The following is a 25,732-nucleotide window of genomic DNA, read 5'->3' as shown; positions in this document are numbered from 1 at the left end:
GTCCTTCGGACCAAGCGACACAGCGAGAGGGAAAAGTTCAAAGAAGTTTAGAATCGATGAAAATTTGGGGGCAAAGGGAAACGGGAAGGGGGGGGGGGGGGTGAAGGGAAGAGTGCGCGCGACGGAATAAAGGGTGAGAACATTTTTTTAACGGGAAAACTAGGCCACGGTGCTTCTGTAAGCGGAGGAGGCAACCCTGGGAGCGTCATGAATGACACGCAGACTGCGTAACACGAAAATTTGAAAATGCGACACACACACACAAAAAAAGGAAACGGAGTAACGGCCTGTCGGCTGAAGAATCGGCCTTTAAAAAATCGTTTTCCATTCACGAGGATGTGAGTGAGTATGCTGCAAGGCCACCGTGTATGCGCGCTTACGCGCTAGAGAAGATGAACGGGAGAAAAATAGAAGCACTGGTCAGTGTACGGTTGCTAAGAGAGGAAGCACGTCACCGAAAAAAAAAAAAAAACGAAGACGCTGGGAAAAAACGCTTATTGAATCCCTGAAGATGCCCTTGAAACACGGTGGAGAAAATCAGTGAAGATGTCCTTGAAACACGGTGGAGAAAAAAAAATGGCAGAAGCGGAGAGCTATCAACGCCAGATGACGCAGTGTTGCTTAATAAAGTTACGCCGCAAAGCGCCCTGGATCCACAGTAGATAAATGAAAAATAAATAAATAAATAAAACTTAGAGTATCCTTCAACCACCTCGAATAAATTGAGCGATGAATGTCGATCAGAGAAAACAAGCACCCAGCAAGCTAATATAAAGTTGAGGTTTAACAATGCTTGGAGTGATCCGCCTGTCAGCGACGCGTCCTGACTAAATTTTTCGTAAAACTTAAGTGAGCGCTGCCACTTTTTTTTTTTTTTCTGCGGGGGTTTTTCACTCAGAGGTAAAGGCAAAATAAGAGCGCGAATTCAGTTCGCGTCTCAAACATAAAAATTGACGCAGCCTGCACTAGCGGTGCAAGGCTGGAGAAACAGCAAAGCTGGCGGCCCCTCTCCCTTCGTCGGGGACCCTGCTGTTGCACCTCCCACGGATTTCCAAACTTGCCGCTGAAAAAAGTTATCCGTGACTGGCAGGCTCGGATCGCTTTGTCCGCAGCCTTTCACATATCTCCAAAAGTGGACCGCGTTAGCACGCGCTCGAAACGAAGGCAACCGGCTTCGCAAAATCGGCGTCTGTAGCGCGAACTGTCTCTGCGCTTCCCACTTGAGGCGCTAACGCACGTGAACTGGCGAGGAGAACAGTGCGCTAGAGATCACGTCACGAACGCTGGGCAGAGTGTTCTGCAAGGTCGAGCCGGCCGGCTCCGGGAGCTCCTCACGGGGTGCGCGCTCACACACGCTCGGTACTTTCTCTAGGTATTTTTTTTTTTTGCGAGCTCATCACGTGGCGCACGTCCACATGCGCTCGACTGGAGTTTTCTGGCAATGCTCGACAGCGGAACTAAAACTTAAACAGTGCTGCTGTTAAAAACCGGGAATTTTATATTTTATTTCAATCCGGATAGCACAATTCAGGGGCGGTATTCCCGTACCTGTCCCTTTTGAAAACGTCCCTTTTGCGTCCCTTTCATCGTGACGTACTTCCGGTTAAGCAGTGGGGGTTGGCAAGTATGTCTGCCGCGCTTGCGTTACGTCACTTCCGATTGTTTGCTTTTAGCCAATCAGGGCTTGCCAAAAGGGACACTTTTGAAAGGGACGCAAAAGGGACAAAACTCGAGAATACCGCCCCAGAACTTTACAGTATTCTATGAACGCCGAAGAATTTTACCACGCCACATTTCAGTCACATCAGCCACCCCCGTAAAAACCTTCACAGGACAAAAGAAGGCAGGTCACTGTGCAATATCGGGCCTGCCCTCTCGCCAAAACCGTAACGCCATCTTTTATGCATATTCTTCATATTCTATGATGAACGCACGTTGTGGTCCAAAAACTGCCCTTTCGCCTCTCAGGTAGCCCCGGTTCCGAACACTGCGCTTCAAGAAAAAACCGCAGTGCCGCAACAACTACGCCGGATCAGTGCGGAGAAGCTACCACGTCCTGCAGGGGCTTTAGATGCGCCCCTGCCTATTTTGCGACAGCCAGTAAAAAACCCAAACAAAGCAAAGACCACCTGAAAAATGTTTTTCAGGTGGTCCCTTTCTGTTTTTGTGTGTCCTCTTACGACCGGTGCTGAGCGCGAAATTCGTGAAAACGATTCTGTCGGTAAGTGTTGGTTGTCCGTGACATCTTCGGGCCTTCACGCAATCCAACGTGTCACGAGCGACCGACAAAACGTGCAAGGCAAAGACGCTGCTCTTGGCCGCTCTCACAAAACTCTGCAGCCAGATTTACACTGCAAACGTTCTTCCTTGGCTGCACACTTAACCTGGTACCTTGCTAGGTGAGGGCCAGCCATACGGCTTCAGTTTTGTTGCGGTTAAGTATGGTAACAACTGTACGTCTCGTACACCGGCTCCCATCCTGCATCCTAGCTTTAGGTATCCGGCATTTTAGTCAAGCAGTTCTGCTCTCTCTAGGTACTCTCTCTAGGAGAGAGTAAAACTGCTTTCTCTCTGCCTTCTATGACATCCCCACTCGACTCAATAGACATTTGGGTGTCACCCTATCGCATCCTCCTCTTTATGAATGGCCTGGCAGCGCGGCGGAGGGACATCCTGTGAACACACGCGATGACGTCACACTGAGCTCCAGACGACAACATGGTTAAACCGCACAAACGACAGTCAAGACACGCGCTCACTGACTGCCAGTGGAATAGGCAGCAGACTGGTCTGCGGCCCAAGTTGCATGCCGCGTATTCGAAACAAGTATTCCTCGTTCGAAAACGGCGCCATAACATAAAGCAAGCGGCGATAAATCAACGGCAGCTGAGCAGGCAAGCACAAAGCGCGGTAATTGAATCGCGTAAGCTGCGCACTGTGGAAACTAGGCCAACTGACAATCCTGTACGCGCAGTCCGCCCCCCTCCCCCCTCCCGCCAAACCATAAACAAATGCCAAACTAAGCAGCGTGGAATCATCTACCGCGGCTAATTGGTTTTCGCTCTCCGCGATCGCGTCCCCAGTTCTCCTCTTCACCGCATTGCACCCGAGCCAATTTCGCTTCCCCCAGTCGACAGAGCCTTTCCCAGCCTCCGCCGCGTCCATGGGTGCGCCGGTTGCCAACCAAATTTGCGCAGTCACCGCTCGGACAAGCACAGGAGGATATTAAACGAAAAAGAAAAGGTTAACCTATGTTTAGCATCTCTTTTGAAAAAAAAAAGAAAAGAAAATTGGAGGTTCGTTTCACTTTCTCATTTCTGCCGTAATTGTTTATGTAGTTACTGTCTTATCATCCATCTAATTGTTTATAGTACTGTTCGTCTAATTACTTCTGGTATATGTTACCCCACTTCAGGGCAGCACAATTAGATACAGCTGTGCAGCTGACCTCATTATTGGGGCTGTGCCAAGTTTGATAGCCAAGCTTCCCACACCTGCGAGGCGAATCTTCAGGGCTAGGGCATATATAATGACGCGTAACCTTGACAGTCGTTTCAACGATGTGAATGCGAGTAGTAGCGCTCGAGCGTGGGGGAGCGCCGCCTGGTTAAGCACAGTAGCAGACGACGGGCTTCGAACACTTTCGCCTGCATGCAGCGCCCCACACCAACCATCCTGAGTGTTGCCTAGCAACGAGGGCGACAAAGACGAGGAAGAGGGACTTCGTGACTTATGTACAGTCTTTGTCACCCGCTGCGGGGGCTCAGTGGCTAAGGCGTTGCGCTGCTGAGCACGAGTTCGCGGGTTCGATTCCTGGCCGCGGTGGTCGCTTTTCTGATGCAGGCGAAAAGCAAAAACGCCTAAGTGCACGTGATTTCGGGGCACATTAAAGATCCCCAGGTGGTCAAAACTAATCCCGAGCCCTCCACTACGGCGCGCCTCATCGCCTGCGTTGCGTCGGCGCGTTAAATCCATGTATATGATCAATCAATGTACAGTATTTTTCAGAATTTTCTTGGCCACACTAAACGTTTTGGGCTACAAAGAATTCATAGTAAAAGCTTAACGTTTAACTGTAGCCAAAACACTTCGCGACCGAAAGAAACAAACGTGTTGTCTCCAGCTTCTAGCAAGAAACGCTTCATCCTTGCTCGAGAAGTAAGCTTGTACATTGACTTCTTTGGGGCTGTGCATTTTTGGCTTGGTCAAGAAAATTTTGACAAAGACTGTACGTGCGTACGTACTTGCAGATAAATGTCTCGCTACAGCCACGCGTGTGGTAGCAGAGATCACGACGGGGCATGAAAATCACACAGAAGCCAGCGCTAAGATGAGCTTTTATCGATCTGATTACGGGTGACGCGCAAAGAAGAGCAAACAGCTTTTAGGCGCACGTGTCAGCGATACGCCGACGAGGAAGACGGGCAAGCCCGGCAGATACCGGTGCATAACTGCATGTAGCTCGTCCCTGGCGAAAGCGCGCACGCCCGCAACTGAGGTTAAAGGCAAAGGTTAGGCGGCGGTGCCGGACATCGTGAAGGCTCATATAAAGTTGAGGGGACGGTCGGATTAAGACACCGAACGAACGACGATGGCTTACACGAGGACCGAAGGCTATAAGGAGCGGGATGATGGGACGGAGGGGTGCGCGGAAATCGGACCTCGGAGCCAGTAAGAGCCGCCATCCTGAGAATCAGGTCGACGGGGAGGGGAGCATAGCAGGCGTTCGCCCCCGGTGCAAAAAGCATGTATAAACAACAACAGAGCCTTTCCTACAGGGTAAGGAGGCACGCGGAAGAAGACCATATGCCACGCTCAGCACGCGCGATGTCCCGCTTTGGGTGAACACAAGCAGACGTCCCGTAACGGCGGGGAAAGTACGAAGAAAGGGAAAGTGACCCGAATCTCGGCCGGCTGTTTTCCCTTGTTCCCCTATCCGTATACCTGAAAGGGGCGTGCCGCCTCGAGAGAGAGAGCGAGAGACTGCCAAAGTGGAGCACGGGGAATTTTTATGAGAGCTAAATCTGATGAGGTTTCAAACTGCACGGTTACCAACTAGAACGAACAGTCCTGGCACAAAAAACAAAAAAATAGCTAAACGCTAGTTTCTTACAGCGTGACAGGGAATGTCGAAGATAGAGCATCAGCAGTGAAGCACGAACAAGTGAAACCAAGGACTAAATAGAAATACGGAGGACCCGACGGAGAGGTACGGCTGAAAATGAATAAGCAAGTAGCGAGTTGGGCTTGCGGCAGGCTACGCTGCAGGCCATTCAAGGGGGACTGAAGAAACGCGGAAGTTGACGCACGTTACAGGTAGAAAGTGTGCCGGAAAAAACTTTGGGTTGAACTACGCCGGCGATGTGTTTAATTGTATACGCTTTCCTAACTTTCCCTCTTCTGACGGAGCCCTCCCCTCCGTCACGTTCCCCCTGCCAACTTGGCGGCCCCTTTTGATTAGGGAGTGGCATATGCACAACAAAGGCCCCGTTCTTCGACCTGCCGGGGCCATACACGGTTTCTTCCTCCCTCCCGCAGCGTCAAGCGCTCGACACTCGGTGTTTATTCAATTTCGAGCATTCTTCCTCCCTTACCTCGCTCGACCTCGCTCCGCCGTCAGGCTGTCGCCCGCCAGCCATCTGTCTGGCGGGACGGGCTGACGGAGCTGAAGGCTTCCTCGTCAAGACTGTTCCGATCTTTCACTTCTTGCTCTTCCCCCTAAGCTCGCGCGCGCACCCCGACACGGGTCGCGTTCACTCTTCTTCGATACCTACACTTACGATATAAGCCCGCTCGATACAAAAAAGAAAAGAAAAAAACCGACACGTATCTTACCAAAGCTCGCGGCGAAACAGTTTAATCCATCCCGGAACGCTGTCCCTAGCACCCCGCAAGTTGTCCCTAGCTGCTCCTCCCGTCTTGTCGCGCACTCAACTGAGTGGAATGTGCCACGAGAATAGAAAAAAAAAGCGAACAGACGGGCTTTTGTTGCCCGCGGGTCCGTCTCCAAGACTGGCGCCTAGCTGACGGGGTATGCAGTGCATCGTAGCACGCGTGCCGTGTAGCTCGTCCTGCCTTGCCTCAGCCCGCTACCCCCCCCCCCCCTCCTCCTCCTCCTTTGTACTGTGGTGCTTTCCCCCCAGCTCCTCCTTGGTAGACGAGGAAGCAAAAAATAACAGTAGGTGCCCCCGATAGAGGTGATAGTAGGGGGGAGCATGCGCAGAAGGAGAAGAAAAGGTTCCGTTCACTTTCTGCGCACCCCGAGCGGGGGGCAGGCCGCCCCACGGTTTGAGAATCAGGTCGAGCAGCGGCGGCTGCGCGCGGGCGCTTTCGAAGGCGAAAGTGCCACGCCGCTATCGGACGCGCCAAAACAGGGAAACAAAAATAACGACAGCGACCCCGTCCTCCCGTCTCCCTCTTCTCGCAGAGATGAACAACGGTAATACGCGCGCGTGCGCGCGAGCAAGATGCCGCCTGCGCGCACACGCGCGGCCTTATATACAGGAAGAAGCGGTGACGGATAAACGGTCCGCATAAAGAAAATAGATGCCAGCACACGCCCAGCGGTAGAGGATGGGGAGGGATAGAGAGGGACGCGGGTGTGCCGAATTTCGTCGGCGTGGTTGTGTGCACGCGTTTGTGCCTGAGAGTTTGCGCGCCGCTGCTGTTGTGTCTATAGAAACTGTGTGTGTGTACTTCGAGTCCTGATTTTACTCCCGGCTTAAGAGAAAATAAAACTGGGGGAGGGAACGTTTCTTTTCCCATTTCGTCCGCGCTGTCGGCGCGTAAGAGGGACCGACACTGCGATGACGCAGCTGACTTTCGCTGCACGGGGAGAAAAAAAAGAGGGGGGGGGAGGGAAGTGACCTAGATTTTTACCTCCTCTCCCTTTGTTTCCGCAGACAGGCGGATTCGGTATTCGAACTCTCGACGCCCTCGCCCTGAAGTCTGGAGCTCTGCCGAGCTGGGCGGCCTTCTGTTAGCCGCAACGCACGGCGGATACTTTAACGGTTTTTTTTTTTTTACGTTTTAACGAAACGCGAGTTTCCGTTATTACGACGGCAGTTGGAATATGTGATTTCTATTTTTCCTATTTTTCCTGCCCCCTTCTGCTTTGGGTGCTGTCCCACCCGTCAGACGCGAGATATAAATACTGCATGTACATTTTTCCTTTCATGCCGCTTTGCAAGCTGTCGTTGCAGCGGAAGAAACAGTTGTGAGGTCGAGATAGCGCGGGGCGCGCATTTTTGGCTGTGAGTAGTCTATATTTAAACTGCGCGCGAAACTCTCGAACGAGTCCTTTTTTTCGACCCTACTTACCCACGGTTTATTCGCTGTGGCATCCCGAACTATCGCGCGAGACAGAATAAGGGCCAAGGGTCGCCGCCTTCGGTAAAACGAGTTTTCGATATAGCGGGTATTCGATATGCGGGTATTCGATACAGCGAATTTTCGATACAGCGAATATTCGGTACAGCGAGTTTAGGATGAGATTGTGTATTCTTCTGCTTTAATTTGCGCGCTGCCTCCAAGGCATCCAACTGGCAACCCGTATGTGGCAACTTCTACCACAGTACAAAGGTCCTTCACTCGTGGTAGGGCGTCGAACTCTCCTTTTCGGCTCCCCTCGCCAGCAACAACGGGGCTGTTAACTTAAGAGTTTTTTGGATGTGCCCTCAATCGTATCTACGACTGCCATTTTTTCTTTTCTTTTTTAATATCGTCGTCCTTCGGGTGCGCCTTCGGTGTAGAAAACTGCCATGCGAGCTTTCATTACCTTTCGAAGGGACACCAACTTTTCGTGTTACCCCATACTTTTCGTGCTAACTTAGTGCAGCGCTTTCAAATCTGTTAGCGATATCTACAGTGTTCGTACATACCTTAGAGTTGTTAGATTACGGGGTTTCGTACTTCAACTTAACTTCGTTTTGAGAGCCTGCGATTACCTTCTGTACGCCATAACGTGGTGCAGCCTCCCTCTGTATACCTTGTCACCTGTTCACAGCTAACAAATAAACTACAATACCAATCGTTCCTCAATTACAATTAAGTGGTCTCCCAAAGTCTGAGATTAGCGTTGTCTGCAATGTTAAATTTCATCGCCAAAGTGGTTGCAATTCCACTACCAATAAACCCATTCAAACCTACTGTACCACCGAAAAATTATTAGCAGCAGCCTACCACGGTAATACGGCAAAATAATCCAACATCTAGGCCGGAAATTAGAATCGGAACAAGATGTACTCGCTCTTTGAGTCTACAAGCGACGATATTGCTCCATCCAACCACACGAGATCGTTCTCTGTCACACACGCAGCTACCCCTCGCTTTAAAAAAGAACCCACGTGGCCTCCCGTCTATATTTAGAAAACGAGCGTCGCTAATCCACGCCTGCCAGGCAAAGGGTCGGCCCCGTTCGTAACACGAGACACTCCCGCAAGTCACGTAAACCGGATGCTGACGTCAGCGAGACGGGCCCGCTCATCCGGCAGTGGAAAGCATGACGTCATCACGGAACACGCCGCCACACACCTCCTCCCCCAGAAAAAGGCGCGCTGGTTGATTCGTTTTTTTATACATAGAACGATAAAAAAGTACAAAAAATGATGCCAGAGTGAACATCAGCGTAGAACATATACATACACCCACAAAAAAAAAAAAAAAAAAACACTCCGGGGATCAACTGCACTCCAACGGCGACATAAAGAAGCACGACTTCGCCGGTGCCTTGAAGTCGGCCACCCAAAGAGTTTTAGGTGGGAAAGAAGACGAGAAGAAAAGTTAAAGAAAGAAAGAAAAAAAAAAGACCACGCCAGACTTCCAGTGCCGCACCACCCCGCGTGCCTCTCCTGCACTCTCCCACGTTTTGCCGCGAAGCCCTCCTCTCATGTCCCGGAGTGACTTCACCCATTCGCTTTCATTCACAAGGCTGCGCCGTACGCGAGTAAATTTTTTACTCCGTGCGCGAAGAGGCGGCGAAGCGAAGTAAGCTACACGAGACGAAAGCCGCGCAGCGTTTAGCGGACCCTGTGATTAAGTGGCGCGCGCTTAAGATGAAAGGAAGCCGTTAGCAGAGAATAAATCAACCGGCGACGATACCGCCATTGTGAGTGATCTGGTTTTCCACACAACATGGCGAGAACAAATGTACGGCAACGGACACAACCAACTTCTTTAACGGGGATAGGCACAGTCGAACGCAAGTTATACGAGCCGGCGTTGGTGCTGCACGTAAAAAGCCAAGGTGCGAGAATACTAAGGTTGGAGTGAAGGGAAACGCCGAAGAATCGCCCCAAGACAAGAAACGCGCAAGTATTGAAGCGCTTGCCACCGCCTTGTATGCGTGAAAGCAAGAGGAATACGCCGCTTCCAGCACACCTCTCCGACAATAAAGTTTGTTCTCTCTCTCTCTCTCTCCCTCTCTGACCAAATTTGACACCTCTGACCATCTGAGCCCACTGATCCCCCGAGCTAAAATGCATTTACAAGGACACACACGACCCATCCGTACGTCCTTTTCAACGCATAGTCTTACCTAATGGCTTTTAAGCACTGTAGCTATACCGTTTCAATACTCTGAATTTTGAGTAGCTAGCTCCATTTTGGATTCGAGCTAACTGTTCCAATAACCAATCTCTCCCTCTCTCTCATACGCGTTTACATTTTGTCTTCAGTTTATATTGCTTTGAAACGAAAAGGGCACGATCACATCCCCTGGAGACAAGGGCGATTATATAATCTTATAGTGCGACATCAAGTGTAACGGCAAAAGGGCTGTGATGGCCGCGTGAAAGCCAGTACTAACGCAGGAGAAATGGTACCGGCTATGTACAATTCACTAACTATACGTAACTCCCTAGGATGAAACGAAGTGAACTTCTCGCTGTGGAACAAAAAAAAGGCGTCCAGTGACATGTTTATAAGCTAATGCCCATCTGCGTCTAGGTTATTCGTTGTCGCTCATTACTGAAGCTATACCGTTCCAAAAAAGGCTTTTCCCTGTCCCTGCAGCTGTTCCTGTCCGTTCTATTTTCGTCTTCCCCAGTGAACCGGGGTAAATTGATACTCTTTTTCTTTTAAGTTTACTGCTCCTCCTCCTCACAGAAAAAAAAAACAGCTCCTTCCCTTTTTACATTCCAACAGTTGTACGTCGGGAAAGATTTAGAAGATTGCGACGCGAGGCAGTCGGTCACAGGCCGTCGCAGAACCTTCTCTTCAGCTGTCAACACGTGAACCAGAGTCTGCCACGGCAGCGGCGGCGGTGCCCGCGACGTTACTTATCCTCGCAGCACGAAGTCCAGCAGCCTTTTTCCAGAAAGCGCCGCCGCCACCGAAGGGCTACTTTCCCGCGCAATCGGGCGCGACGCGGGGAAGCTCGCCGCAAACCTCCCGCGGCGCGCGCGGTCGCTACTACAGAATGGCTTCTCCGGAAGGCACGGCACTCACGAGGCACTCAAAGACGGCCAGCCAGGGCCGAAGAAAGGGGAGAGGACCCGCTGTGCCGCGTACATCACCCCGTTAGCCGCACCGACAGGCGTACACACTTCGCCCGCCTCGCTGGGCGCACCTGCGACTCGCCGTCGCCGCATTGTCCGCGCGAGACTGCGCCATTATGAGGTTCGCACCGGTGGCGCGCGCGCACGCACGCGCCAGGCGAGCTGTCGGCGGGGAGCCCCTTTCTTCGCGAGCACCGGTTTCGTGGCGGCGGCGGTGGTGGCGAAAACCCCGCTCGTTGTCGGCTCTTCGTCGAAGGCTTCCAGCGGTGGTCCACCGGTGGACGCCAGTGAGGAAAAGAAAGACGGGACGCCGGCGTCTTCGTAGGTCGCACATCGTGTGAGTTCTCGGCGCGCTTTCCATAAGAGATTAGCTCTTCCCCTCTCGCTCTCCTCCATTTCCTTTGTCACAGCCGGCCGGCAGTAAGCATAAGGTCGATTCAGATTTGCAGCTTGACGCGTACCAACCACGGTAGCGGCGTAGCGGGTGTAGTCAACACATCGTTGCGTCGCGCAGTGAATTTTTGGCCGCCAAGGTTAAAAAAAAAGAACGGGGGCGGGGCACTCTTGCCGTTGTTCCTGTGCACATGTTTTTTTAACTGCAGAGCTCTTTAGGCCGAGCTTTGTTCGTCCGCCACCCCAAAAAACCTCAACGCCTCAAAAAACAACAACAAAAAAAGAGAACACATGGTTTGGAGGTCCCGGAGTCGAACCCCGGACCTTCACGCCGTGAAACCGGCAACCTAACCACTGGGCCACCCAAAAGCCCAGTGGCGGGTAACAATAACATGTGCGGCCAATTGGGAAAAAAGAAAACCCTTCCCGTAGTCAAAAAAACCTGGTTCCCTCGCGTTATGAAACCGGCCTCTATCCGATTGAGCTATCATCGCATTCCGGGCGCCCAGCATTTCCTTTGAGTTCATAGCTCGAGCGTTGGCGTTGGAAATGGCCGGCGGGTTTTAGCGCGTGCTAAGCGGTACACATTGGGAGAGATGTGAAAGCCTGCGGACGAAACGATCCGGGCCTGCCAGTCATGGAGAATGTTCAGCGGCAAGTTCCGAAATTCACGTGAGGCGCAACAGCCGGGACTCCGACGAAGGGCCGCCGTCGGAGATCCGGCCAAAATAAAAGGCCAACTTCACGCCGATTCTCGGGGGAATTCATGCGGCTTATTTTCACCAAAACCCAAAACTGAGAAGTGAGTGAACAGTGTTTAACGCGATACTAGTTAACGTGAAATTGTTGCACGTATCGTTCGAAGGATCGCTAGAAACAAACGATCAAAAATGAAACTGGAGATGCAAGCGGAAGAGTTAGGAGCGGCCAATAAACGCAGCGGTACTGAACTTTTCTACCAGAGTAAAAAAAAAACAAAAAAAAAAAGAACTTTCGCTTCGAGACGGTAAAATCCGTAGCATCATGTTTCTGGCTGGCCCATTTGGCGAAGAAAACACGAGTGGGGAATTTTGCGCTTCTTGAGTCCTCCCGAAGCTCGGGGAACGTCGCGTCGGTTGTGGGGGAAAATATATATATATATATATCGAAGATCCAATTACGGTGAAAACTACTTGCAGGAAACGCAGATATTAATCTCCGCAAGATGTGCCTTCAGATACCGCCTGCTCTCGTTTCTGTTCCAAACTCCCGGCGAATCACGGCTAGAACTGCAACCCAGTCCAATCTTCCTTCAGAGATCGCCAGTTCATCCCGAGGATGCGATAACCAGACCTAACATTGCCAGAACACCGTTATAGTTATTGTGAAATTTCCAGACACTCAACCTGAATCAATACCCCACGGTACCGAGATGTCTGGCGATACGAGCAACGAGACAGGCGTCAGACTACCGAGGGAGCCTGAGGTTGTGTAACCGCTTATTAATGTCACGGGGTGGTAGCTGCGCGCTTCTGCACCAGAGCTACTCGGAAAGATTGGTGGAGATGCAGAAGAGAAAGAGAGAGAGAAACAAAGATTAGTGCTGAATTAATAACAAGCTTTAGTACTTTAGGCATCGCACCCACCGCGGTGGCTCAGTGGCTAAGGCGTACTGCTGCTGAGCACGAAAGCGGGGTTCGGTTCCCGGCCACGGCGGCCGCTTTTCTGATGGAGGCGAAAAGCAAAAAACGCCCGTGTGTACGAGATTTCGGCGCACGTTAAAGATCCCCAGGTGGTCAAAATTAATCCGGAGCCCTCCACTACGGCGCGCCACATCGCCTGCGATGCGTCGGCGCGTTTAACCCTACAATCAATCAATCAACCTTAGGCATCGCCCGAGAAACATACAAATATTGCTAAGCACTCCAAGGAATAAGTTGGGTTTCTCAAGGCCCACAATTGCGCGACCTGACACGAGCAAACTAAGAATACACTGCGTGCTTCGGTTTTACCGACGAAAGTGCCATTATTTAAATGAGCCATCAATACAAAATACAAGCTTGGTTAATTAAAACCACCGCTTTATCTCGATGACGATGATACCAACTTTATCGCAAAATTCAAAACAAATAATCGAGATTTTTTGGGGAGAGCAGACGGAGCAGTGGCAACGCATACGCACTTTCACGCCAGGTCTTGAAGCCGTCCCAAGATTTCCGTAGTGTTACTGGCGGCCGGCAACCAAAGCCACCATCAAAAAGCATGATTGTGCGATAGTAGTGGGGCCTCTAGTTTCATTTGATAGTGGGCATCCTCGATTTACCAGTCCTGGACGGTCCGCGGGGAGTCCGAGGACTACCTTCGGACCGGAAGTCCCGTAGGAATACATAGGAAAATCGAGCGCCGGATCGAGTCTCGGGCAGTCCGCGGACGATCCGGGACTGATAATCGAGGAAGCCCAGTATCACTTGAATGCTAATAAGCAGTTAACATACTGATAAATATGTTTTTTCAGTGCTGGCCTCTACTGCGTGACTGCTGCCCATATTACGTCACTTAAGCGCGAAATTTAAAAGTTTTTCCTAATTCCTTGCGTTTTTTTTTTCTTTTTTTCGTTTAAAAAGGCGTCTTTCCTGGCTGGAATGAAGCTAAGTGAGTTGCCGAAGACTTGTTGGTTTTTTGTTGTTGTTTTTCTCTCAAATTGCGTGAAGATGCGTTTTGTCTCCGTGGCCCGACCGTGTTCCATGAGACCCAGAGAATATAGAGGGAGGGAAAGGGAGTACTGACCGGAGGGTCCCATGACGGCGAGCATCTCCCCGGGCCGGACGAGCCCGGAGACGTCCTGCAGGATGGCCTTGGTGCCGCAGGACACGGACAGGCCACGGAAGGCGAGCTCCACGGGCCGCGCCGCAGCAACGGCGGCGGCCGCTGCCGAGGCATGGCCGCCACTGCCGCCTCCGCAGCCGCCGCTGGCACCACCGTTGCTGCCCTGCGCCAGGCGGCAGCCACCGCTCGAAGAGCTCTCCAACCTGGGCAGAGAGAAGAGAAACAGGTTGAGTGATGGCCGGCGTAGTAAAGTTTATTAGAGAGGAAGTAGCGTCTGGACCGGTCGGCAAACTGCTGCCACGTGTCGGGAGAGGGGTGGCACAAAGACGAAGGCCCCCAAATGAAAGCGGTGCCATGCTGGAGAACCAACTATTCGAGGCAACCGTATGACTGCAAAACACGCGCTGTATACGCACGTGGTGTCTTTGCACGGTAGAGTACACGCTGTTTTCAATCAGCTCCGTTAGTAACCCCATCCCACTTGCCCCACGTATCCTCCAGCTCCTTTGCAGTGCATTGGGTACTTCAGTGAGCACTCGAGATACGCAAAATAATTAATGATACGCCACTGATTATGGAGATGCTTTAACGGAGTCCTACTGTGGCGAAAACCAGGCGACATTAACCACCGACAAACTTTTGTGCGTTTCTCACGACCTACAAATGGTCCACGTTTAAATACGGCACACGGAAACGAATAATTAAACTTGGCTTTGGCCAGGACATAAACCTTCTGGATTGCCCAGAGACGAAGCAAAGGGTAAACCTCACAAATTTTAGCCGCCTAAACAAATTCATGCACTGCTCCCAGGGGGCGGAATTCTGAGTTGTATGCGCTTCCAAAATGTCCATTTGGCGTCCGTTACAGTCATGACGTAGTTGCGCTTGCGAGGACCCCGACCAATGGATGTGCTGCATCTTATCTGGTAGTCTGCTTTCAGCCAATCAGGGGTCGCTCAAAACGGACGTGAAATAAACAAAACTGAGAATTCCGACCCAGGTAGATAAAATAGGCGCTGTACTGAGCGAGCAAACGAGATTGCAGGCTTTCGAAATGTCAAAGTGTATGATGAATTTCGAGCCGAAAGCAACACAAGAAAGGAGGTGTCTGAACGCCGCCCCGCGCCAAATCTCTCGTGCAATCACCATCAACCATGAAGTGAAGTTATTACACGGAAATTTTCTATTTTTGCTCATTACATTAGCTTTCTGACCCTGAATGAAAAATGCGTCCAGCATTACAGTGAATTACAGTGAAACGGCAGTTAGATAATCCGTAATGAACGTCATTCCTTGTAATGTGCTTCGGAGGCTAGATCACGTTAAATATAAGAACGCCGTTTACAATATTTTTATTTACTTTTACTTGAGGGTACCAGTAAAGGGATCGTAATCTTACGTTTACGGCAACTAAATGCCAGTATTCTGAAAATACGTAAACTCAAGCGACAAACAACTGATAACGTTACAGGAGAGAACCAACGAAAGCGTTAAGGCAGAGCAAAATTTAGTTTATGCAGAACATTACCTCAACCGAGTAAACCAGGACCTTCCAGATAAGCCGCGGCTGCGCGAAACCTTAATCTCCCCGTGCCGCACAAACGTTCTCGGAGTCGAAACCAACTCGCATTTTAAGTATTGCCGCACAGCTTTCCCGGCAAGGCTACTTCACCGCACTGCGCGCTGATGTGCAAGAAAGCCTACCTTAAAGCACCCTAAGCCGCGGCAACAGACTTCGGGGTTTGCATGTTTCTTCACTACAGAGTTCACCCTCGTTGGTACATTAAACAGTTTTAACTGCATGAAACTGGCGAATACTGGGGCAAATCAGAACCAGTGAAATTAAAATATAGCGACTGCACATAACAAAAGTCAAAATCGAACAGGAAAAAAAGGAGAGTCCTTACAGAGAACCACTTCGTCCACCTTAAAAGCACGTCATTACGCCTCTGAATAGAATTTGGCAAAGTTTCTAAGCACAGCGTGGCACATTTGCCCACTATAATAGACAACGTATCCCAAAAGTTAAAGTAGGCATAACAGAGTCACGGTGATATATCGTCCGCATGGTCGAAAACAGTGGTTATCAAACGAAGTCTTGAACCATTGTACAGGGTATTTTACAACAATTCCGCATATTTTATGCCTGTAGAACTTGGGCGTGACACAAAAAGTTGCCTTATGATATAATGTATGCTCTGACTTTTCCGCACAGCCTGCACTGTGAAGTTTGCTCCTTAGCACAACACTGCGGCGCGCAGCAAAGCCCGACACTCAAAAGGCGCGCTTTTTCGCTAGCAGACGGGTGACCGTCGTCAAAGCAGACTGCTTTGCTAATGTTCAACGTATCAACATCCTCGCGCTCCTCCTGTTCAAGGCCAGAAGGGATCCTCGGCAAATTCGCCGTTTAGAACAACTGTTCCACAAGGTTAAATCCATGCACCATGGAGACAACTTACGGCGAGGAACAAGTTCATACTATGCAACCTGAAATTCTATGACACTGTCATAACGTAGTAAGTGTATACAAGATGGCAGTATTTACAGAATGAAGAAATCGCGGTAAAAATTGAAATACATTACACTGAATTCCCTAAAACCAAAGAATATGCAACAGATGATTTAACCGTAAACGAGTTATGAGACAGTTCTTGGCCGAATCCGGTTAATGCCCCCTCTACAAATAAGTCTCAACTTGTAACACGAACAAACGGGAGCTGACAGCAGTGTAGCCCAGCGCCTACGCAACACGAAAAACCTGAAGTCCAACGCGCCAAACAGCGCAGCCACGACGACGGCGGGAGCAAACCGACTGACCCGCATCCGGAGGGCACCATGTCGATCCTCGAAACGTCGCCCTTGCCGAGCAGAAAAGTCACGTAACCGGGCACCACGCGCGCAGGAGAGCCGGGCACTTGCACCGAAGTCGCCTCGGCCGGCGCGGGACCCATGACGCCGCCGCAAAGCACCGTTCACACCCGTGCGGCGCCGCAGCGTAGCGTCACGCACACACCGCCCGGCGGCAACAGAGCACGCGTCTCTTTTCCGTCTTCGAACAACCGGCGAAGCGGTGCTGCTCAGGGGCCGACGAAGACCACAAAGCAGCTCCTCTCGCATCCGCGTCGACGAGCGCACTACTGACTCAATGACCGAGCAATCTCGTGGCGCCCAGCCATCTCCTCAGCCGCTCCGGCCTCCCCTCCTCCTCCCCGCCCTCCTCCTCGTCCTCTTGTACGCGGCATGACGTGGGGCCGTCCCCCTCACCGTAACTCCCTGTCGTGCGACCATGCACGCGTGCACGGGAGAAAGAGGGAAGCAGGGGGGGATCCCTCGTGCCGCTGCCACCACCTTGCGTTTCTTGACGACCCCCCACCTTCCCTCCCCTCCGAAGAGCGCACGCAGATTGCTCCTCCTCCGCCTCATTTTCTACGCATCCTCTCCCTCCTCCACGAGCGTACGCGCCGGTTCCTGTGGAACGTGCACGTCCGGCCCGAGAGATTCCTCCACACAACCGGCCCGCCGAGAACAACGGAACATCCCGGGCGCTCGAGTAACGAGGAACCGTTCTCTCTCGCCGTGTCTTTCTTCCCCGGTATTGCGGAGAAGCGCACATCCGTTGATCTTACGGTACCAGCTATTTCATAACGCACACTTCCTGGTGGAATTGTAGATTATGAAACGAAAAGAAGACTTGGCAAGCCTGATATTGCAGCATCATGTACTACGTGGTCTGTGCACCGTGTAATGAGTATTTCCGATACTACCGATACCAACTAGCCCAACAACAAGCCTTACTGAGTATTTCCTACTGACCTAATGTGGACTGCAATAAGGTGAACAGCAATAGTACGCATGAGCTAACAAAGGGCGAACTGTTGTGACACAAAAGACACATTAACGCCCAAAGAGCAATGACTGGGCATACGGAACTGCGTAAACGGTAGTGCGGGATAAAGGATGGTGTAAAAAGAAAAGCAGATTCCTTTACTACGTAACACACAGGCTGTAAACCTCCTGTGCTCTACGATCACCTCTGTGTGCCGTTCGTCTACGAAGGACGAGGCTAAAGAACACGTGTACAACGCTTTCTTGGCGCACACGTGAGTCATTTTGCGGCGCGAAACGAGGAAGAAAAGAGAAAGAACTCCGAGGTTTTGTCCATCATATTCTCAGCGTTGTCCCGCTATTCGTTCAGAGCTTCTCGCGCTCGGCTTGCGAAATGAGCAACACGCTCATATTTCAACCTTGGTAAAGTTTGCGTCATCGAATCTCTCACCAATGCAAGGAACCTTCAACAGAGTCAGCTTCAACTAGACCTGGGCCAACTCCCGTACTCTCGCACAGGCACCAACAATTAGCGTTAAAAAGTCAAGCTGACACGCACACTTAAAAACAGGGCTCCTTCTCCAAAGCCCCCCTCCCCCAGCTCCATCACGTCAAATGGAAAGCGCACTTCAAGAGCGTTCGACTTCCACTTTCAGCGAAGCGCTTCACCGGGGCACGGGACTACGGCGGGGTCAACGAACGCCATGTATGTTTCCCCTACGTGCTAATCTTGTGTGCTCGGCCAGTCCTCGAGGGCGTGCGTGCGGCGCCCTCCTTCAGAGACACGACAGCAGCGGAGCAGTCAGGGGTGTCGCATGCAACGCCGCCGGGGCGCGCGTATCGAGCCGGGCGTCGCGACGGCTTCCGACCCGGTCCAGCGATTACAGCACGCGGTGGAAGAGACAGGTGCAGAAGGGGGGAGCAGCGAAAAGATGGAACTGCTCAGAGTTGAAAAGGGTTGGCGCGCCGGTCCTAGCCACAGACAAATTTCCGCACCAACGCAGGAACAAGGTTCCTGTCCGCTGCTTCCAACGTGCAATTTCCGCTACCTCCTCTTCCGCTCCAACTACCTTTTTTCTCTTAGCGCCACGCAGCAGGTGGGAGCGAGAGACCGGAAGACAGGAACAGGATAGTTTTTAAGAGGTTGGTACTGTTGCGTCCGTTTATTTTGTTTTTCGCCAGACGCGCATGGCGTGCCGCACGCAACCAGCGGCCGCGATCGTTACAAGCATCCTGCCGTAGTCTGTGCGTACGACCGCGACGCACGCGAGGCTGACAGTGAAAGCAGCGTACACCAGCTTTCGTACAGAACAAGTATGAACGTAAGGTTGTCACGTGACTACGAACAGACGTCTCGGAAGCTGCTCCTCCGGCAAAAACATTCGCAGCGCGTCCAGCGTTGTCATCGGACGTGCTTTCTACTGCTTGCCGAGCATTTTTTTTGTTTTGTTTTTTCACGTCGCGAGGACGGTGCTTCGAACACGCAATGAATTAAGGTACAACGACACCGAGGCTATTTAAAAGCCAAAACTTGCGTTGATGCAGTGACACGACCTGATGAGCCCTTTGTAAAAATGACAACGCAGCCGTTGCGCATCGCAGTGTTACATCGCCGATTTAGCACCTGTCCGCGGAGGTTGCATGTCTGATTGAGGCAAAATACGGAAATTTCGTCCAACGTTAAGCAACCACAGCAGGCGATTTACGTTATTCCGTAGACCTCCACTTAGCAGCGAACCTCTTCTCAACTTCGTGTGTAGCTTCGGATGCGTAAAATTAAAACCTAAAAGTAATGCAAGACCCCACGGACTTACCCCACAATCTAGTTACCAACGAGCTAACAGGATAAAAGTTTTTGGAACCCGTTGTGGCAGGAGTCGATGATAGTACTGGTAAATGTGCTTAATTGTCAAGTTGTGCTGAAAGTGTCCACACAAGCCCAATAATTTTAAGATGGATTGAGCTGGCGCTGATCCAAGACATTACGAGCATTGTGGGAGAGCGTGTTTTCCGGCCCAGGTCTTGCACCCGATATTAGACGTTTATTTTATCCAAAGCGAACCCTACGAGACCACGTGGGCATACGAGGAGATAGTCGGAAACTTCGACAGTCTATTTCCGGATAACCTCCACACTAAGGTACAACCAGGGTCCACTCTAGTACAACGCTTAAGGTAAGGGCCATAGATAAAATTCAATAACTGCACGGTGCACTGCAACTGATACATTTAACACGACAACACAGAGCTTCGATATGCTAGGCGAGAACTCAAAATAGCGCCTATATTTGCTATAAAGCGAACATAACTGCCAATAAAAGGGGACGAGGCGATGAGACCGATGACCGATGAGATCAGCTGTATTCTGACACCAGGAAACGAAACTGCATTCCAGTACCCGCGGAATGTAGTTTGGGAGGCATACACACACGGAAACGAAGAACGCCAAAAAGAACGCCCACAGAATGACAGCAGTTGCAACCAACCAACTATATTGTTGGGGGCGGTCAGGAAAGGAACATTTTTTCCCGCCGTGAAATAAATTTCCAATATTCGCGCTCCGCAGTCGCATCGCACGGCCCCAAGCCTCTACGACTGCAGTTATTAATTCCTCGGTTAAGCAACGCGCGGAATAATCCCTATACATTAATTACGAAAGAGTATTATCCCTCCGTGGCCACTCAGCGCTCGATTCTGACGTCACCGAGCGCCGTTTCGAGCGTTCGCTGCTCTCTCCGTTAGAGACAAAGCTAAAGGGGTGAACGACCGCGCAGGAACTAGCAGCAGCCGCCACGGCATCAAGCCCGCATATAGGAAACTACCGGTACGGGCTTTGGGTTTCGGCTGGCTTCAGATTGCTTTGTTCAGGGAGAGGAGCGTTGTACAGCGCCGCCTCCATCTACGGGCTTATATTACAGGAGAAAAAAAAAAAAATAGCCGACGGCCTCCTCTGCACTTCCTTTGTTCCACTTCTTCCGGCACGCCATACGTTTCTGGAAATGGCGCACAAAACAAAACCGAGATGTGCCTCAAGCGCGCGTTTCAAGAACGTGCAAGGTATCTACCTGAAACGCACAAAAAAAAAGATCGAGTACATTTGTTAGCAGACGATCGCTCGCTCACCTGTTCCAAGAGCGCGGGAATCAAGCCGGACATGACCAGCGGAGTATTATTTTCATTACTTGCACTTTAAGCAATTCCTACTCTTTGGAACTTTCGTGCAACCTTCATTAATTAACAGGTTCTGCAGCGCAATTAGTGCGACTCATTTTGACGCAAACTGATAACTCCTCCTCACCTTGCTTTTAGTGTATAATGACAGCCACGCGATACATTTACAATAATTTCTTCGCCAAAATAAAAACATATCCGCCAAAAAACTTACGATAAAGATATAAACGCCACGCTACCAACCTACCACTTTCGATTAATGAAGCGTACGAGTTACTCATATTACAGGGCGCTGAAGTGGTTCGCAATAATCGCAACGCGTCCTATTGTGAAAACCTGACACTATCTACAAAGGGAGGGGCAGAAGGTTGCATAATGCACAGGTTTTGAGGAAACGTAGATGGGGGGGGGGGGGGGGGGGGGGGGCTCTGATCGATAAGCGTGAAGGAATATGGGCTATCTTGCCATCTTGCGCAATCTCCCCCGCCCGTTAGACAGTTTCGTGTCTAGGAGTAAGAGCCATTTGCTGCGGTCAACAAGAAAGGAGATTAGCGAAGAAAAACTGAGTATAAGGAAGTTTGGCCGGCCACATGTTCGGCAGCAGCAACTCATTAACTGTTCCACACGAAAGCCACATGCGTAAATTTAAAGGCCGCGTAAGGAAATCAGTACTGCATCCATTTGCAACGGCACGTGTTTCTGACGAGGGGGGGGGGAGAGAGAGAGAGAGAGAGAGAGAGAGAGAGAGAGAGAGAGAGAGAGAGAGAGAGAGAGAGAGAGAGAGAGAGAGAGAGAGAGAGAGATGTTTCTGAGTCGGCAGCTATAAGTCGCCAAAAGGGATGCCGGTGAGACATCGGGAAGCAAAAATGACGCGTCATGCACTAAGACTCTTCCCACATCTATTTGCCATCAGCCCACATTGCGGCTCCATGATCAAAGCGGGGGTCGTTGACCGGAACAGAGTGAATGCGACTCTAGTCTGCAAACAAACCCACGAGTCCAGGGTGCGCCAAATAGAACCCAAAGGGGGCAGAACAGAAGAAAGAAGGGGCTAGGGTTTCCACGCGAGGTCGACAGCCTCGGCAACTACTCCACACCCGCAACCGGAGAGGGAACCTTATAGGCTGTCGCGGACGAAAAGAAAAACTGCGGTTGGCAAAACAACAGCACTCAGCAGCATCGAACGAAGCCCATGCTAAGCCAACGGGAGGCAATCCGAGACCCGCGTCCAGACCAGGAAACGAGAAGGCGTCGAGGACGACGCCGCTGCTGCTGGGGAAACGAGTGCGCGCGCCATCAGAGCAGGCTCAAGGCGACCTCGTCCGCGCTGCCGCTAACGCTTCCAGCGCGCGCTGCATACGCGCGTGCGCGCGGGAACCAAATCTCCGATAAGTGGTCGCCTCGTTTCGCGCCACAGACTCCGTGGACGCGTGCCCCGCTGCGTTCATTTTGAGAGGCGCGAAAATCGAAGAAGAAAGAGAAACAGCAGTGCCACTTGATTCGGAGCCAGCACGTCGTCGACACTTCCGAGACCCGCTGGCACCATCGGGTGGTAGCTTTGCTTTTTTGTTTTGCGCCCTCGCGCATATCGAAAAAGGACTCCCCCCCTCGCATCTCTAACCATCTGCAGGAGGTCATCACGCGAATCCCTTCCCGTTCCGGCATTCTCGAGGTCACCGGGACTTGCTTTTCTTTATTACTCGTTTCAGCGTCGAACAAAGCTGGTTAAGGTTGTAAAGTGAGGATAAATTGGCTGTTATGGGGGCAGCCTGTATGACGCAACGATAGCAACAGATAAATGCGGGTAACGGCAAGGGGAGGGGGGGGGGACCTTTCACGACCCGCGGAAGTGCGGTTGAAGCAACAAGCGCAAGCAACGCAAATGAATACGCAGTTAAAAGGCGTTGCGGAGATGCGGAGAAAAGCTCCCGGCGAATCGAGAGGCGCTAACGGGAAGCACGCAGGCGAAAAGAGTTACGCGCGGCATAGGGGAGGCCGCAGCTGGCGAAGTAAAGACACGGGTGGTTGTGTATAAGAACAGCACATTACCCACATCCCATGCGAGTTTACCCTTTAGATCGTCGGCGACCAGTTGCATTCGTGATTCAATCCCCCACTTCACTTCCTACCAGGAGAAGCGAGATTGTTCATCTTAGGAAGAAGGAGAGGGTTGGAATGCGTGGTAACCCGTTCTGCTCGCACTCGAATCAATGGCTTTGCCGAGGCAGGCGCAGATTGAATGGCCCGGGGGCGTGTTCTCGAGTCGAAAGGGCTAAGCGCCTAGCGCGTCTTATTTACGGCGAGGCATGCGGGAGGAGCCAATTAGAGGGAAACGAACAACCACAGAAACAAAAACAGCGTTACCGCAAGCCTTCGGTGCAGGAAGCAAGTTCACAGTGCACGCACGTGTGCTGAGCCGCTTTCCAAACGACTTGTCGCTTCGAGGAGCTAGGGGGTGTAAATTATGCGTTCAATGCCCATTTCCCCCTTGCAAGCGAGCTTCGCCGCGGAGCTCCTCGAGGACGCGCCGTTGCTGTAGCACATAAATTGTTTGCTAGCGGCGTTCCCACATCGCGAGTGAATTATTTTGTGCTCTTCGTGCATCGAGGGGGAGAGGGGTGAAAGGGAGAACTACGGAGGGAGCTTCGTACGGATTAATAACAAAAGAACTGACCGGGAAGGCATTCACGGCACCACCTTCTTCATGAGCGGTTCACGCCTGGCATCATCAGCCGGAGTGCACAACACATGCGAGGCCATTCGGAAGTGCTGTGCGGCTCAGCAACGTAACTCACGCCAAACAAATGTTTACGAGCGCGTAGCCATCCTGACGTCGAGTTTCCTGTATCGACAGCATCCGCTTCAGCCATGTTCTTGTGTTTGTTTTTTTTTCTTCAGCCGTGCAGCATTCGTGCGGTGTAAAACTCTCCCGCTTCGGTTGCTTGAACAAAACTTGGGTTTTTAAACTTACGTGCGGACTTCTCGTGGGCAACGCGACCTGGGCAAGCGGTCAGGGCATCGCGTAAAAAACGAAAACGCCACACGTTAGGTCAAAAGCCGCATCCAAAAAATGTTTCCCGGAACAAGGGCCAGAGAAGAGGGGAAGAGAGAGGAGTACTAAGCCAAGCCAAGCCAAGGAGCGCTTTGTCTCGTAAATAACACCGTGCATGCCACACCGACCACGGGGGAACACGGGAGCTTCCGAGCAAATGCAGCGAGAATAGACTCCTCCCTCCGGGGAATTCTTTGATAACTTTTTCGTTCGTGAGAAACGTGCGACCGGAACCCCACAGCAGGGAACGCGACTCGTTTCAGTATAAGAGCCAAGTTTACAGCCTTCGCGACCCATCTAACCCTTTGTTTCCCACACGTTTCGCAAGTCCGCGAAGATTTTCCGTTGTTTGTTTGTTTGTTTGATGACTACGGAAAAAATGAAGACCGAAAAGTTACCGCAGTGCAATTTCAGGCCCGTAATGTACAGGGCGGATGACAGGAGCTGTATTATATATCACGCGCTGAAGCTCGTATATTATTAGACGCACGTGTCCCTCTAGAAGTCAAAGATCAACAGAACGGGTACCTAAGGAATGGTTGCTCAACGCATACCGCTATCAAAGAGGATGCAGAATCCACATCCTGCGCATTTTGTTCGCAGCTGCTGCGCTGCATGGCATATACGGCGCTCCGGTTCTTTGAAGTTTCGAGTAGCGGTGTTAAAGAGCGACCGCCTAAACATTTTCCGAGAGTTCCTCCTCCGCCTTAAGCGTAAAATATGTACCTCGCTCTTTTTTTTTTTTTTTTTTTTTTTTTTTCGCGCGTACTTCACGCTTCGGGACAGTTGACCTCTCAGAGCTCCCCCCCCTCTCTCTCTCTCTGAGCGCAGCGTGGCATGATGAACACCGCTGAGTGGGATATACGGCGTTTGACTCACCAGCGCGGCCGGCGTCGGTTGGCGCATAGCGAGAGCGGGGTGCGCGTCGAAAGAGTTACGGCACAGTTCACGCCCTGGTAGCGGGAGGCTCCTCTCTTTCTTCTCTCGGTGAGCTGCTCGGGATTCGGCCCAGTTCAGCGAACCCACGCTACAGCCTTCCACAAGCCTTTGTTTTCGAAACGAACACGCCTGCGCGAAGTTGTTGATTTACGGTCTTTTACCGAATAGGACGTCTGCTTTTATATTTTTTTTTCCCCGGGCAACGCACGCTAAACTTCGCAAAGCGCCATGACGTCCTGGGTTCGGCATTCCCAATCCTTGCTGCTTCCGGCCTCCATTGACACGAAAATGCATGCAAGGTAGCGAAGTTCCAAGAATCAGCCAACGAAAGAAATTAATTTTAAAGTTGCTGAAAGGCGCATACTTACTGTCAATCATATTGAGAGATCATGGGTTATGACAATTTCGCGGCTCCTGACCTTGTAAAATGGGGGCGAGAGCTTTGTGAAGCTGCGAAATCAGCCTTGTCTCTCCCTCCTCGTTTTTCTTTTCTTCGTAAACATGAAATAAAATGTCTGTCTATCGTAAGGTTAAACGTCTATCCAACGATGCGTACAACGAGGTTAAACAAAAAAACACAGAGAAGGGGGAGGGATGCCCTTAATGATGAAGAGAAATCAGCCTGACAGAAAACACTGGCTTTCACGCAATCGGCAACGTGAATTTAAACGGAAGAAATGCCGTTACTTTATGAAGCAACTAAACGAGGAAAACTTTTTACCGTGCTTTCGAACGACTTTTATAGGTCAATTGTCACTGAAGATTGCCCTAACGATCTGACCAACTTTTGCTCAGTTTGCGTGAACGATGTTGCGCTCTTCCGCATCCGAGTAGTCGTCAGAAGTCCGCATTACTGATGATGACTCCATACTAGGAGAAGGTTATCGCATTTAAGATCTGTACAACAATAATTTATCGGTTGATTTAGAGTGTCATAAATATTGGTCGCCGAGCGGTTCAGAACAACCGCCAAGACCAAACAGAACCCAAGTACAGCCATAAACAAATGAAATGCGAACACGGCAGTATCAAGCAGAACCTACAAATAGTGC

General features: G+C 51.1%; 1 protein-coding gene across 4 annotated transcripts in view; it reads right to left on the bottom strand.

Annotated features, from left to right (window-relative positions):
* LOC144145808 (uncharacterized) overlaps nucleotides 1-25,732 on the bottom strand; it is a 160,413-nt gene that overhangs the window by 37,913 nt on the left and 96,768 nt on the right. For 3 of the 4 annotated variants that reach the window (XM_077677563.1, XM_077677565.1, XM_077677564.1), the window contains exon 2: nucleotides 13,656-13,897. In XM_077677563.1, the coding sequence (XP_077533689.1) occupies nucleotides 13,656-13,897 (242 nt within the window). Of the gene's footprint in view, nucleotides 1-13,655; nucleotides 13,898-16,511; nucleotides 16,661-25,732 lie in introns of those variants that run through there. The other variant, XM_077677562.1, reaches the window with a different exon arrangement.

The sequence above is a fragment of the Haemaphysalis longicornis genome, unplaced genomic scaffold (genome assembly GCF_048455015.1).
Source record: "Haemaphysalis longicornis isolate Haplotype H1 unplaced genomic scaffold, Haemaphysalis longicornis Haplotype H1 scaffold_7, whole genome shotgun sequence".
NCBI classification, from domain to species: domain Eukaryota; kingdom Metazoa; phylum Arthropoda; class Arachnida; order Ixodida; family Ixodidae; genus Haemaphysalis; species Haemaphysalis longicornis.
Note: the sequence above shows the minus strand (reverse complement) of the source record. Positions and strands in the feature narration are given on the sequence as shown.